The sequence below is a fragment of the Aplysia californica genome, unplaced genomic scaffold, assembly GCF_000002075.1.
Source record: "Aplysia californica isolate F4 #8 unplaced genomic scaffold, AplCal3.0 scaffold00150, whole genome shotgun sequence".
NCBI classification, from domain to species: domain Eukaryota; kingdom Metazoa; phylum Mollusca; class Gastropoda; order Aplysiida; family Aplysiidae; genus Aplysia; species Aplysia californica.
Genome location: NW_004797420.1, coordinates 720,214 through 734,408, shown reverse-complemented (window position 1 = coordinate 734,408; position 14,195 = coordinate 720,214). Strand labels below are relative to the sequence as shown.

Sequence of the window (14,195 nt, the reverse complement as noted above, 5' to 3'; positions counted from 1 at the left end):
CAAGTCTCACCTGGGGTGAGAGGTCGATCGTATTTCTATTCTCACCCCGGGTGAGAATAGCCACTTCCATGGTGTTATTAGGTTTTCAATGACGTCACAACATAGATTATATATATATACATGATAACAGAGGATTAGAGGCACTACTTGATGGTGGTCCCGACTTTTGTGACAGGGAAATATAACCCAGAGAAAATCTAGAATCTAGTTTTGACCCCAACGATGATTACTTCTGGTTCTAAGTCTAAATGATTACTTTTTGATTCGTGTGCTGGAGAGATAGCCTTTCTTCATTCAAACCTAATTGCAAAACATCAAATCATGGTCCAATTCAGGGGGGGCATGCCCCCTGAAACACCCCTTGTTTTGTTTTGTTTTCAAGTCAGGGGGGCAACCCCCCTTGCCTTGTTAAAAAAAAGTGAAATTTTACTACTCATTTTGTAGGCTAGATTTAGATCTAGATCTAGATCTAGATCTAGGGTACTGATAAAACATAAAACATTGATACCGACTATTTAAATCAGTATCAATATATATGTTTCAGTAGGACTACACAAAAGTCGGAACCACCATATAACAATGTAGTGCCGGATTAGATCTAGGTCTAGATATACTAGATCTAGATCTAGATTCTAGTAATACTTAACACCCCCCCCCCTCGTGTCGCATCTCATATTAAAGCTTGGAATCTTGTCTTTTTAATAACGAAGCTATATCTATGATTATTTATGACCAGAGAGAGCTATTTGCGGATATCGTAAAGTTACATTAATTAAGTGTGACACTCAGTCATTAAGACAAAATATAATTAGAAAGACACTATTTTAAGTTTTGGACCATGATGACTATACATCGACATGAAATACATAAATACATGTAGTACAGTAACACGTGGAACAAGTTAAAATGCGTTAATAAACATATTATTATATCTACTGTTTCACAATAAGAAAAATGGGCTTACATGTAAGTATCCTCTATTATAGATACAAAACTGATGTTTTGTGAATTGAGGCAGAGGATACCATTTCACTCTGCACATGCTCGTGAGCATTCCAGTCAGTGTTTCCGACAGGAGCAGCGTCGAGTGTCACAGTTGTCCTTGCAGGTACATGAGCACAATTTTCAGAAGGTCTGGTGGTGCTACCGACAAAGTGGTCATGATGGGAACATAATGTCCATCCTCACATTTCCATCCCCATTCTACGGGATTAAGCGTATCATTTCCCATCTATTGCTGCACCTGAAGATACATTCTTAGGCTATGATACTTAGCTGCAGCTGATGTCAGAGGGAGTGAACGCGCCTGTATAAATGCTGTGCCTGTTGCAACTTGTGCAGAAGATATGATGGCGTAGTTCATCAAGACTTTCTTCTGGTTTTCCATTACAGAAGCACAACGGCTTTCTCGCCTGAAGCAGCAACACTTTGGGCAGATTGGTTTGTCATAAAATGTGTAGTTAAGCTTCTAAGAGCATCGTTTTGTTGGACATTTTTCAAAGTAGTGCCTTTCCTGATTCCGAATGTTCTTGAGGTGGTGTCACTGTCAGTAAGGGAATGGAGAAAGAGCAGAGAATGTGGAAATGTCCCCAGTTGTATAAATAATTAATTGTTTAATATCCCATTGCTTCATTTTTAAGCTGGGGTGTTTTTGTTCCGGTAGAGATGTTATGAGCATGTTCATCAGCATAATGTGCTGACAGAAGGAGAAGATCTGTATCTTCTCCTATTACAGAGGTATCTTTGTGTTGCGCACACTTGATTGCTGTTTGGACTTTCCTAAGGTCAGCATCACATTTGCTGTACATGACAATTTGTCCTCTGTCTTCATGCACTGACCCAAGAGCATTGATAAAACATTGTTGCTAATTTTCTTTGTTGACAAGAAAAAGATCCTTTGAAGATTGGAGAACCATGTCTAACTTAAAATGAACAGCTTGTCCTGTAATTCCTTTAGCTCTTTTGAGTCGTGTCATATCTTTTGTCGACGGTCCAGACAAATATCCATAAAAAACAATGGTCACGTTTGGATAATTCCTACTGACTTAAAAAGTATATTATGTCTTAATAATACAAATGAAGGTGCTCCCTTGTTGCCGGGAATGCACTGCAGTAAAGACCCTCCATCAAACGAGGATCTGCAGGTTAGCTGGTGATGGCAGCTCAGGCGTAACCATTGTCCTTGATTTCCAAAGTTCTTCTAGCACAGCTGATTTGTTGGATTGATGAAGGATATCAGATTCAGACAATGACGAAGGGCAGCTGCAAAGTTCTTGTTTAAAAATCTCTGTCATGTCTTCATATTTTGAAGTTGCAGCTGTCACTAATCTCTGAAACAACCACTGAGAGTCAATAGTCACAGGGTCGTGGTTAGCTTTTAGAGCTGTCTTTGCAGTCATTACAACAACCCTGTCTTTTTTCTTCAAGGACAATTCTGAGACTGATCCACCTTCCATTTTGCTAAGAATAGTTTGACCAACGTCTTGTGGTTTGTCAACGTTGACAGCTGTTTTTGCAACCACCCCCGTAACAATATTTCTCAGACTAGCGTCTTCAGCCAACAGATTTCTCTCATGAAGAAACTTGGAAACAGCCATCATATCCTGTGCATCCTTTACTGATCTCGACAGACTCAGTTCTTTGTGCTGTTCACTTGAGAGACGCAACGTGCATGTCACTTTTTGCATGGTGTTATTTTGTTCTGCGCAAGCTGGCATTGATAGAAGCCACCTTGCTGTCTGTGATTTGCTGATTCCCCTGCCTCTTGTCAGTCCCCCGGTTGATTTGACACTTAACACTCATATTTGCTCAATGGCTAAATCTGAAGAAAGTCCTGCTTTAAAGTTAAAGCGCAGAATTACTTGATGGCCGTCCCAAAAAATTCTTATAGAAATGAGGGTGAGTCTCTTCTAGCCTGTTCATCATCTGGAGGTACAGATTTTGCGTATTTGAGTAAGTAATATTAGGTAAGATTAAATTAGACTACCACATTTCCAGATAATTGTTTGATTTAGGTGTATATGAAGGAACTAGGGACAGGAACGGCTAACCCTGTCACTCAGTATCACTGGATTTAGGCCAAGCATTATGTTTGGGTATATCAATGGGCAGTTATTCAACTGCTTGGAGTAAGCATGCTGAGACAGAGGGCTGGGCTGCACTGTGTCTTAAACATTTTTCTGGGCAGAACTTGTTGTTTAGAGAAAATAAAATCCGGAAGACTCATTTACATTTAGTGCCTGTGTTGGCTGCTAGGAGTTTTTAGTTGTTGTTTTTATTAATCAAATAAAAATGCTTGTGTTCCACTACAAAAAGCTCAGGGATTTTGTTTTAGTAAATTGCTGACTGATTGTTTTTCCTTCTAAAGTAACATGATGTTTTGTGCTGTTTGCAGGTAACCTCAGGTTTGTAACAGAAGTCCCAATAAGAACCTCATAATGTCAGGGGCTGGGAAACAGTCTCAGAAGAATGAGGAAAACTTCAGCAAAGTGAAGGAAAAGATGCAGAGACTGTTTGGATTTGGGAAACCATCTACACCTCCTGCCATTCCTAAAGCTACCACTAGAGAAGTTGTTTTCACAACAGAAATTTTGAAGGTATGGCTATACGCCCAAAGTTTTATTAAGTTTAATCTTGTCTGGAGGGGGTGAGGGAAGGAGTGTCTCACTGCACCTCTTGAAATAAGAGTCCTTCATGACCCTTGCCGCTCTGGATTGCACTCCAATATCCTAAAAAAAGAGTTCACCTAAGTCATTAGCTTACCCCAATGATCGTACATAACAAGATGGTTCACTCCTCTTTTTAAGCAAATTAAAAAAGTGTCCTCAGAATTCGGTGGCGCCCTCTTTGCAGATGCACACCCTTTGCAAACAGTTACCTTACTTGTGTGAAAAAAATTAAAGTGAAACTAAGAAGATTTTGAACAAATAAGAATTCAAATTTCGGAAGAACGCTTTTTTAAAATGGTTACGCTGACTTTTCTTCGTTTAATTTGACTTTAGAATGAGAGGCAAGAGGTCATTAAAAAATTTTAAACCTAAAATCTGCACTGAATGAACCCGAACAGCTGATGATCAGCCGTCGATCTGAGCACCCAAGGAGGTGCTATTCCTACTCTTCTTCTGGAGAAATGAAAGAGAGCTTCAAAACAAAGACTGCAGCGCCATCTGAAGCAATGCGCGACTTCCGGCGGACACTTTTTTGGCTGAGTGAACCATCTTGTTATGTACAACCATTGCTTACCCAGTCTGTCACTTTCACATTGCCTTTATTGGCAGTGAAATTCCATATGAAACTTGTGTCTGGCCTTTTACTCAGATATTGGTTTGTTCTACAATAAATTCTTTCCTTTCTTGGTTTTCTAATATTGTTGTATATGTTTTGCATCCACAACTCTTTCTGTTAAGTTTAAATGCTCATGATCTCCAGGATAGGATATACTGCAGTACTTCCCCATAGAAACCCTGCTACTGTGCAATGTTTCTATTTCGAATGTAAGCTGGGCCCCTTGCCAAACATTTTTGGCTGGACTATAAAGGACAGAATCGTCTTCAATAATCCGCCTCTTGTCAGTATTTGTTTTGAGTTTTCTAGTCTCTAAAGGGAACCTTTGCTGTTGTCAAACTAAAAAAGATACCCCTTCATGTTCTACTTTTTTCTGCTAAAATAAAGTGATGATGAGAGTGAGTATGGTTTTTGTTATTTCATACCCTCATCCTTCTGTAATTTTTTCACCTTTGGGTATTTTCTGTCAGGAAATTGGCCCGGAGAGCCCTGCTAACAACCGCTTGAGGAGGATACGTGAGCTCTGTGAAGTTGTCAAATTGACTAGACTGGAAGATGTGAGTGGTCCTAGCTCCTTCGTAATAAAGGCTTTTATTTTCGTTCCTATGATTTTGTTGTCATGTATTTAGGGTTTTAACTTTTTTTAAAAGCACATAGCGGTGGAATGAGTTTAATGTTGAGAATTTTTTGTAATGATAATTGACAAGGCTGTTCTTTGTTCTTTTAGAAAGAAAAATCTATGATACGAGGTCTGTCTCCGAATAAAGTTCCCCTCCTCCATAAAATCAAAAGTACGCAACCAACAACCACTAAATTTTATGACGTCATGACATCATGTCTCAGAAATCTCAACGCCAAACTGCAAGTGCATTGGTCATAGAGCTGTGACGTGTCAAGTGTGGTGTTCTCGTGCACTTTGTCCAAGGCAAATTCAAGGAAAATAACTGAGCAAAACATTGGTGCAACCTTCTCATGATATGATGTCCAAGTTGTGATCAAATTTTCAACACTTCTCGGCAAGTCTGCAGTTGACACCCATGGTGATCTATACAAAGTAATAGGGAATAATTCCCCATCAATTCAAACAGTAAGGAAATGGATTAGGGAGGTTGAAGGTGGGAGGTCTGACATGAAAGATGAAATGCACATGGAAAACATGGGGAGAGAAAAGTGATGCACATTGTTTTTTTTCGACTTGAGTGGCATCATACTGAGCTGGCTAGTCACACCTGGCGTAAATGTCAGTGGTGACTGCTACAAGTTCATCCTCAAAGACAAGCTGAGACCTGCGCTTTGCTTGAAGAATGCGTCATCCTGCCTCATGACTAAGCACCTGTTCACAAGTCCAGAGTTATGAACGAGGTTCTTGAGGAATTATTGGAACACTCGCCTTATTCACCCGATATCGCCCCATGCAACTTCCACCTCTTCCCCAAGGGGAAAGAAATGCTGCAAGGTCGGCGATTTGAGGACGAGGTCCAGATTCAAGAGGCTCTTAGAAAAGCATCCTGGACCTTGGACAAACCATCACTGACCACTGTTTTTGACGGCTGGGTACATCAAATTGAGAAATGTCTTGAACTTAACGGTTCCTACGTTGAATAGATATTTGAATAAGCTTTCTGTTGATACGAAATACAAGGTGATTTATAATTATATGTGAGGACAGCATGACAGGGAAACTTTATTCTGAGACAGACCTCGTAACTTAGGAATTTTTTTTTACTTTTCTTTTAAAAAAATTTTTTTTTCCTTTATGTTGCTGTGTCCTGCAGCATGACTAGCAATTTATGGGCTTCATGACCTCATGTGGTAAGCACTGGATCTGCTTGGTGATATGATCATTTTTCCTAGTCAATATTCCTTATAATGTATTTGATGTTCAGATACTGAAATCCAGGGTTGTATTGCATTTTATATCTGCCTCTATATTAGTTTTGATGGTGCTTTTTATATCCCTTTCAGAATGCAGTGGAAGCTCTATGGGGACAGATCAGCGACCTCTTGCAGCCACAGGTGGTTGAGGAGAACAGGCACTTGGCTCTTCGCTTCCTACATTGTCTTGTAGAGGGACAGGTCTGTGACTAATGCTGCTTTATAATTATCACAAGAGAAAAAGAGGCTTTTTTCCATGGTCAAATACTTTTCCCAACTTCGGATTCACTCATGAAAATTATGTGACACTTTTAAAATGGCTTTTTGAAATTTTTATAGTGGTCACCACAAGGGTGTTTTGTTATGCATTAAATCGGCAACTATTCATTGTGGACTTTTTTACTTCTCACAAGTATATTATATTTTCTTCAGTATGTTACTACTACGTAGGTTCAAAAGTCACCATTAGAATTAATTATGAGCAGAAGTTTTGAAATAAAGCTAACATGCCTTTTAACAACATAGGAAAATAGCTAAGTCTGAATGTTTCATAAATTTGAGTTGTTTACCTCAACAAAAGATGTGTGCCAGTGAAATTTTCATGGCCAGCTGTATTGTAGATGGATTGTGAACCTAAATAAGAAAAAGACCAGTGGCAGGAAAAACGGTACAAAAATAAAACGTTTAATACTGAAAGGAGCAAGTTTGCTGGATTTTTGATTTATCAAAATTTGATCCACTTGGTCTCATATAAGTATTGAAATGTTATGATGGTAGGCTTATACCTCATCATATCCATCATCAATGCTTTTTTCATCCTGCATCTGGGTGTAGGCTACGAACAAACAGTTTCCACATTTCCCTATCCCAGCCTAGCTTCTTGATTTTAATTTCCCTTTTTCTATACATTATTCTTTGTGACTCTTTTCCAGTTTTTGAATGGCCTTTCCCATGATTTCTAACCCGGGAGAGTCCAACCAAACAATGTCTTTGTTACACAACTGCCTCGCTTCCTGAGAGTTTGTCCTGTCCATTACCACGGCCTTCTTCTAATCTCATCTCTGACTGGGCTGTCTTGTTCTTCTTTACATTTCCTTGTTGATGATCCTTTTTGTCCATATGAGGGGCATACCAAAAGTTTTTTACCTGACCAAAAGTTTTTTTACCTGACCATGAAGGAATAAAGGTAGAAGGCTGAAATTTGGAGTGAAAGCCGACAATCATTTTTCTAGAATGCATGTCAATTTTGGGGAATTTCCAATTACTGGTTTTACCACCAGCGCACTGTGAGTGAATGGGGGTATGTTGTTCTCCATTTTCAACATACAAATGAAGAAAATTGAGCACAAGGCAGTAATGAAGTTTTTGTTTGTGCAAGGCAAGCAACAGCAGGATATTTTTACGAATATATGCATGCCGCATGTGGAACGGATTGCCCATCCTATGCTGTGATGAAATTTTGGTGTAAAAAACTCAAATGCTGATTCATGGGCATTAGAGGGCTGGTTTCCTGACAGATAGAGGGTCCTCTATTCTCAAGGTCTTTTCAAGGTCATACACTGATGGAAAAAATGTGTAACTGTGGGAGGCGACTACATAGAGAAAGACTAAGCATAGTGCCACATTTCAGCTTTCTACCTTTTTTCTTTCATGATCAGGTAAAAAACTTTTGGTATGCCCCTCATATGTATGCTGTTTCTGTACCCTGCCACTTGTCCTTACATATATATGCTCTTGATGAGGTTCACAAATTTCTGTGATATCCCCGTGTCTTCCACAGTGTTGCTTAGTCTATGCTGTCAAAGGCCTTCTCATAGTCAAGAGAGTTGGCAAAGACTCATTCCTGCTTTTGTCGTTATTTTGTTTTAAAAAATACTGAATACCTCTGTTCAACTTGCAATTCCATACTTGGCAGTCACAGTCAGTAGAAACAGAATGTGGTAGTGACAGAATGCACCTAACAGGTTGCTGTGTTGTACATCCTTTGGGAATGCAGGTGGTAAATGGGAATGTACTCACAAGTCAAGAGAGTCATATGCAAAGTCACTTGAGCCTTCTATAAGAGGATTGATGACTATTAGTAGTCACTTTAAGAAATGTTACTCTTTATTTCCCACTGTAGCTGCCGTACTTGACGATCGTCCGTGGCCATTTCTTCAGGGTGATCCAGGGCCTCACAGACCCAGCTGACATTCAGTACAGGTAAAGAGTGTATACATACACACACACACACACACACACACACACACACACACACACACACACACACAAATGCACACACAATCACACACACACACACACTCACATACACACAATCACACACACACACACATACACACAATCACGCACACACACAATCACATTTGGACATTCTTCATTCTTAATATGCCCGTATACGTGCTATTGAACACACTCACATGCCTGTACACAGACACACAAACACACACGCACATTCAGACATGCTCTCCCCTTTTCTTATCTCTCTTTCCTTTCACTATTTCTGTCTTTTCTATCACTGTCAGGGAGCAGGAATGGCCAGGAAGTTATTTAAAGAGCAGTTTCTTAGTTTTGTTTTCTGTTAATGAGTTGGAACTGTTTGTCTATCTCGGTCATCGTTCATTCATGATTTTTTATGCAAAAGTCCTCTTAACTAAGTGTGTGTGTGCATGTGCATGCGTGTGCATGCGTGTGCATGCTTGTGTGTGTGTGTGTGTGTGTGTGTGTGGGTGATTGGGTTGGTGTTTCAGATCTTTTAAAGAAAAAAAGTTCTCTTATCTTTGCTTTGTTTTTAAATTAACCTAGCTGCTGGGTTTTGCATTTCAGACTTCAGCTATTTGACACCCTGAGTGAGTGTGGGAAGAACTTACTCTACTTTGAGGATGAAACAGGTAGGTTGGAAAGTTTCTGACCCTTTGACCTTTGCTTCTCTCTTGGCAGCCTGATAAGGTTGTTGTTATTGTTGTTGTGTTGTAGATGTTGACAGAGGCTAACTCTCACTTGGCAGAATGGAGGTTGGGAGGTTGGAGTATGCCTCTGTATTGTACTATATATGGTCCTATTTCCTTACTTCCCCTCTGTTGTTTTTGCATATGAGCCATTGCCAAAACGTGGGGAAAAACACATACATCTCACATTAGTGTGCATAAAATGTGATGCATTAGTATTTATTCCTCCAAAACTTATACATATGTTAAATATAGGATGTAGAACCTGGATTAGCAGTTTCAGACCCAGTGTCAGCTTTACAATCTTGAGTTCGTAAATTTTTTGCCAAAAATGTTTGGTTTTTTGTGATTCCTGGACTGTCATTTTGAGCTCACCAATGCAAACTTCCAAGAATGTCCAAAATTTAGTATTTTTGGGTGTTTTTTTTTAACCTGTGCTTTGATTCTATGCTATTTGTGATCGAGAAAGGTTCACTTGCTCAAGAAATCGGTTTATTTGTTTGCAAATAAACGAATAATTCGGATCACTTGTGCATCAGTGGTGTCGTCACGGACTAGGTGTTTCAGAAAACACCATTATTTTTCAGTAGAACCACCACAGCTGGTTAAATCTTTTTGCTTTTTGCGAAAGGAACATTGGGTTCCTAGATCTACGATTTCGGTCGGCTGTTTAACATTCGCCGTTAATGGCGTCACTTTGCGACGTACCGGAAGTCCGAATTTTAGCCTACTTTTGTTTTGAACGGATCATCAACAGTGCCCGGATATATTTGTTTTCTTGAGTGACTTCCCCTTACCCGCTTCCCCAGAACAGCAGAAGCAACGGGGGAAACAGAAAAACGAAAGTAGTCATTGCCATCACCCTCCGGTTACGCACAAGAATCTTGCGTTGAATGTGACGTACTGGACTGTTTTGCGTGTTTTTAGGCTACTCTGTTGAATATTTTTGTGAAATTGCGGTGTTTACATTGGATTCCTGGAACAAGAGTGTGATGTGTGAACAAACTTCGAGAGATGGATCATTTCTGTGGTTATAGATTTAGCTTTTGTGCTTAGTGATTACGTTTGGGGTGTCGTCATGCAGCCGTACAAGACTGACTGACGTACTAGAAATTACATTGTCCTAAGAGCAAACATTTATGTCATGTGTGCTCTTTTTACTCAAACAAATAAACAAACAGGTCCTTGTTTATCTGTCTAACTCAAAAGTACACATTTGTTCTTTGTTGGCATGATATGCCTTTTTCCAATACATTGTGTCATTGTGTCATCATTGTTATGTACAAGTAATATTTTTCATAATTGCTAATATCAATAAGTTTTCAACATATATTTCATACATGCAAGATTCATTTAGAAACAAAATATGCCTTTATTGATCTGTGTATCTCATAGTGCAAATTTGTTCTTTGTAGGCATGATTTTACCTTTTCCCAGTATGTTGTGTCATCACTGTTATGTACGAGTACTGTTTGTCATAATTAGCAACGTAATTGTGATTGTCTACTGTCTTTGATATGACCTGATATCTGTTTCAAAGCAAAAGAAACCTCTCCTGGTTTTTTAAAAAATTCTTAAAGTGTGCATTTCTCTCTGGAGGCATGACTTTGTCTTTTCCTGTACATTGTGTCATCATTGTTATGTACAAGTCATGTTTGTCATCACTGTTATGCACAAGTCAGCCCCATTGATTTTGTGCTTTTGCCTCATATTAGTTTAAAAATTGTTTTACACATGTGTTTTTCTGGTGCTGAGGCTTTGATAACTGTATTTATACAGCCTTTCACTATTGTGATGTGTTGTCAGTGATAATGTCCAATGTGTATCCTTTCTTGTACATAACAATGATGACATGTTCTGTGCACTGCGTCATTTTTACAATGCTTGTCATTCATATTACCATTATGAATGGAGTTCATAGTGTACAAAGTGTTTGTTTACTAAACAAATGGAATTTAAAGTCTATAATTTGCCTTGCTGCTTATCTGTTTTTGTCATCACTGTTACATACAAGAAATACAGTAGTTGCCAAACCAATAGACCCATATCTCCAAAACCCTACATCTCCTTGCTCTGATACTCTAGGAATATGAGCTCTAAATGTCAATCTGAGACTGACAGAAAAGGGAGTCAAATTGGTAAGAAAAAAATTTTGGAACCACTGAGTCTCAAGAGAGTCTCACGTTTTGGCAATTGCTCATATAAGTCTTTCTTTTTCCTTACAATAAAATTATTATTATTTTGTAGATGTGCTTCTCATTACTCATTCTTTCTAGGCACAATGTAGGCTATTTTAAATGTTGAACCTTTAGATCCCAGTCCAGGAGAAAGAGCTGTGAAGACGTATTTTGAGAAAAAAGAGCAAGATGATCTGCTTGTTTTTCATTTTTATGTTTTACGTTGGCCTACCTCACTTTTTTTTTTTTCCTGAATGCACCTCCCACTGATGAAAAGAGCAAACACAAGAACCTGTAGTCTGACATATGTTCATGTGTTTGTGTTTATGGTACTTCACCTATGATTGTAAATTGTTGTGGCTTATGTTGAGTGTAGTCATGTGACATCAGGAGTTGTACATATCTGTCCCAGGTGTGTTCCTGCAGCTCTGGATGCCCGAGGTCATGTCGGCAGGCTATGTGGCCAGCTTCCTGCCCATCATCCTCAACGTGATCAAGTACAATGCAGCTTACGTTGACGAGGATGTCATGGCTGGACTGGTCCAGTAAGCGAATACTTTGTAGTCAGTTACAGGAGAAGTGGGATAGTTAACAAGCGCTAGGGGTTTGTGTGATTGTTTTGAAAAAAAAAAAATTTTCAGGCCTGACATGTGCTACGATAGAATTGAATTAATTCAAATTTTTTTAAACAGCTTTGCCTCAAGACAAATTTTTTTTTTTCTAAATACTGTCAGACCATGAGAGTGACGTTAAATATTGTGGAAATAAACACTGCTATGATGATATACAGTGCAAATACCGATTATTTCTGTTCCTGATTCACTTCCACTCCTCAAGTCCTCAGGGAATAAAATTTAAAGTAGTTGGTCATATGACTTTATCAACTAATGAGCTGTAAAATTTTAAAATAATTTTTCCAAATCATGTGATCACAAGGTAGATTACTCCTTATAAGAAACTTCAAACGCAGGCTAGATTTGGTTTATTTTTGCATCTGGCTCGCTCATTGTTTTATTTTCAACTGTCAATTCTTTTCATATTTGTGACCTGCTGGAGTCTTGATGATGCTTATGTGGGGTTACTGAGAAATTGTCCTTCTTTTGGTCGTCAAGGGGTTGGGTAGGCCCACAATAGATGTTCTGAGATGGTTCAGTTCAAATGTCATAGAAATGTCGTATTAAAATCCAAAATCTCTTGCTTAGTTGAAATAACACTGTGGGCCCCTGTCTGTAGTTTGTTGTCATTATAGTATAGTGAGTTAACCTGCTCAAATGAAAAGAAAATCTCTTGTTGTTCCTTGAAAAGTTTGCATTGGTTCTGTTTTTGCCTCCAAAGTGTGTTTCTCTAAAAAAAAAAAAAGAGTCTCACTGACTGACTCAATTTGTTGTCAAGCACTTTGCTAAATCAACATAATATATTGTCAGGCTAACTCTTCTTCTGACTTAGGGTTATAAAAGATATCATGGTTCATTAACCAATCGTTATTTCCTCTAGAATTACGTTCATAGAACTTCTGTGTTGCTTTTACTTAATTAGTACCAGTGGGCAATGTTGGCACACCACACAACAGTTTTTGGTCTGCATTAGTCTTGTTTTTTTACGCCCTGTGATGATTGTGCTTATGGCTAAATAGGCCTGTGCCTTGCAGCCAATGTCAGGTGCCTAAGTTCAAAGACAGGATGGATGCAGTGTGCTTTGTTGTGTCATATTTTGTATCTAGGTGATTTGCCCCTCTGGGCGTATTTGTTGTACATTCGTCTTCCTACTCCCGTCCCCATCCCTTTAAAGAGAATGTCAGCCTTATCTGGGTTTACAAAAGTCTTTTATTTGTCACCTCAGGCAGACCTGTATGATCCCCAACCGCTCTCGCTGTGATGATGAACTTAAGGTCAGTTTGGTTTGGTACATAAGACATGTGTTTAATTCCCCGTTTCGTTCTGTAAAGTTTTTGAAAAGGCACCACTTCTGATTTTAAGGTTTGTCTCCAGTAAGACCTAGCTCATCGGGTAGAGGGTTTGTTTGGTGGGTTTTCTTCTAATTGACGCAGCCTTGTCAGCGATGGGTGTTGAGATCAGAGATTTTTTACTGTTTAGTCACCTCTTAACAAACTGACATAATGTTCTTTCACTATTTTTAAAACTGTTGTAAACAACATCTACCTTGACCATGTCGGACTGAATAGAATGTGAGTTCTCTCTGGGGTAGGTTCTACTTCTTTACTTTTCCTCAATTGTCTCTGTTTTTTGCCTTGCTTTTCCTGACCCTAAATGGCTATTTTCACATTGATGGGCTTCTACTCTACTTTAATCTGATATTTATTTATCATAACCATATTTTCTTTGCCATGATGACAGTAGTTGCAACCACTTGTCAAGCAGCTGGTCAAAATGAGGCTTAGGTCAAGCAAGATGAAAGTCTGTTGGATCAAAATTCAAAACCTGGAAATTCTCAGATTGCAAAGACTCTTTTTATATAGGGTCTTCATGCTAGAATCGTTTGTCCTACTGAGCTGGAGATGGCCTTGGCAGGCAGTTCCAAGAACTCCTTCTCCTAAATGATGCAAATTTTGTCTGTTTGAGCTTAATACATTTATAATCAAATTATTTTCTTTGTGGCATAAATGATAAACTTCATTTTATCTGGCTGCGTGACATCTAGGGATCCATATAGCCTTGAGCTGCGAGTTGTGTAGCTTGCTGGTTCATTATGTCAGTGTATGTGTCCCCAGAAATGCCTACAGGTCCTGGATGCAGTCATCTGCTACAGCTACCTGCCCTCCAACTGCCTGCACCACTTTGTGGCCGCACTGTGTCACACAGTCGACAAGGCACTCTTCAGTGAGAAGTCTTGGGAGGTGAGTCAGTGAGTGAGAAAGTGATATAATTAATGTGTGCAGGTCATGTGTGTGTGTGTG

General features: G+C 39.0%; 1 protein-coding gene across 2 annotated transcripts in view; it reads left to right on the top strand.

Moving 5' to 3' along the window:
* Nucleotides 1–14,195, top strand: part of LOC101847034 (tuberin) — a gene marked incomplete in the record, with an annotated part of 55,944 nt that overhangs the window by 3,808 nt on the left and 37,941 nt on the right. For both annotated transcript variants that reach the window (XM_035969488.1, XM_035969487.1), the window contains 8 exon segments: nt 3,395–3,596; nt 4,755–4,841; nt 6,250–6,360; nt 8,282–8,361; nt 8,983–9,047; nt 11,694–11,826; nt 13,121–13,169; nt 14,010–14,135. In XM_035969488.1, coding sequence (XP_035825381.1) covers nt 3,438–3,596; nt 4,755–4,841; nt 6,250–6,360; nt 8,282–8,361; nt 8,983–9,047; nt 11,694–11,826; nt 13,121–13,169; nt 14,010–14,135 — 810 coding nt within the window.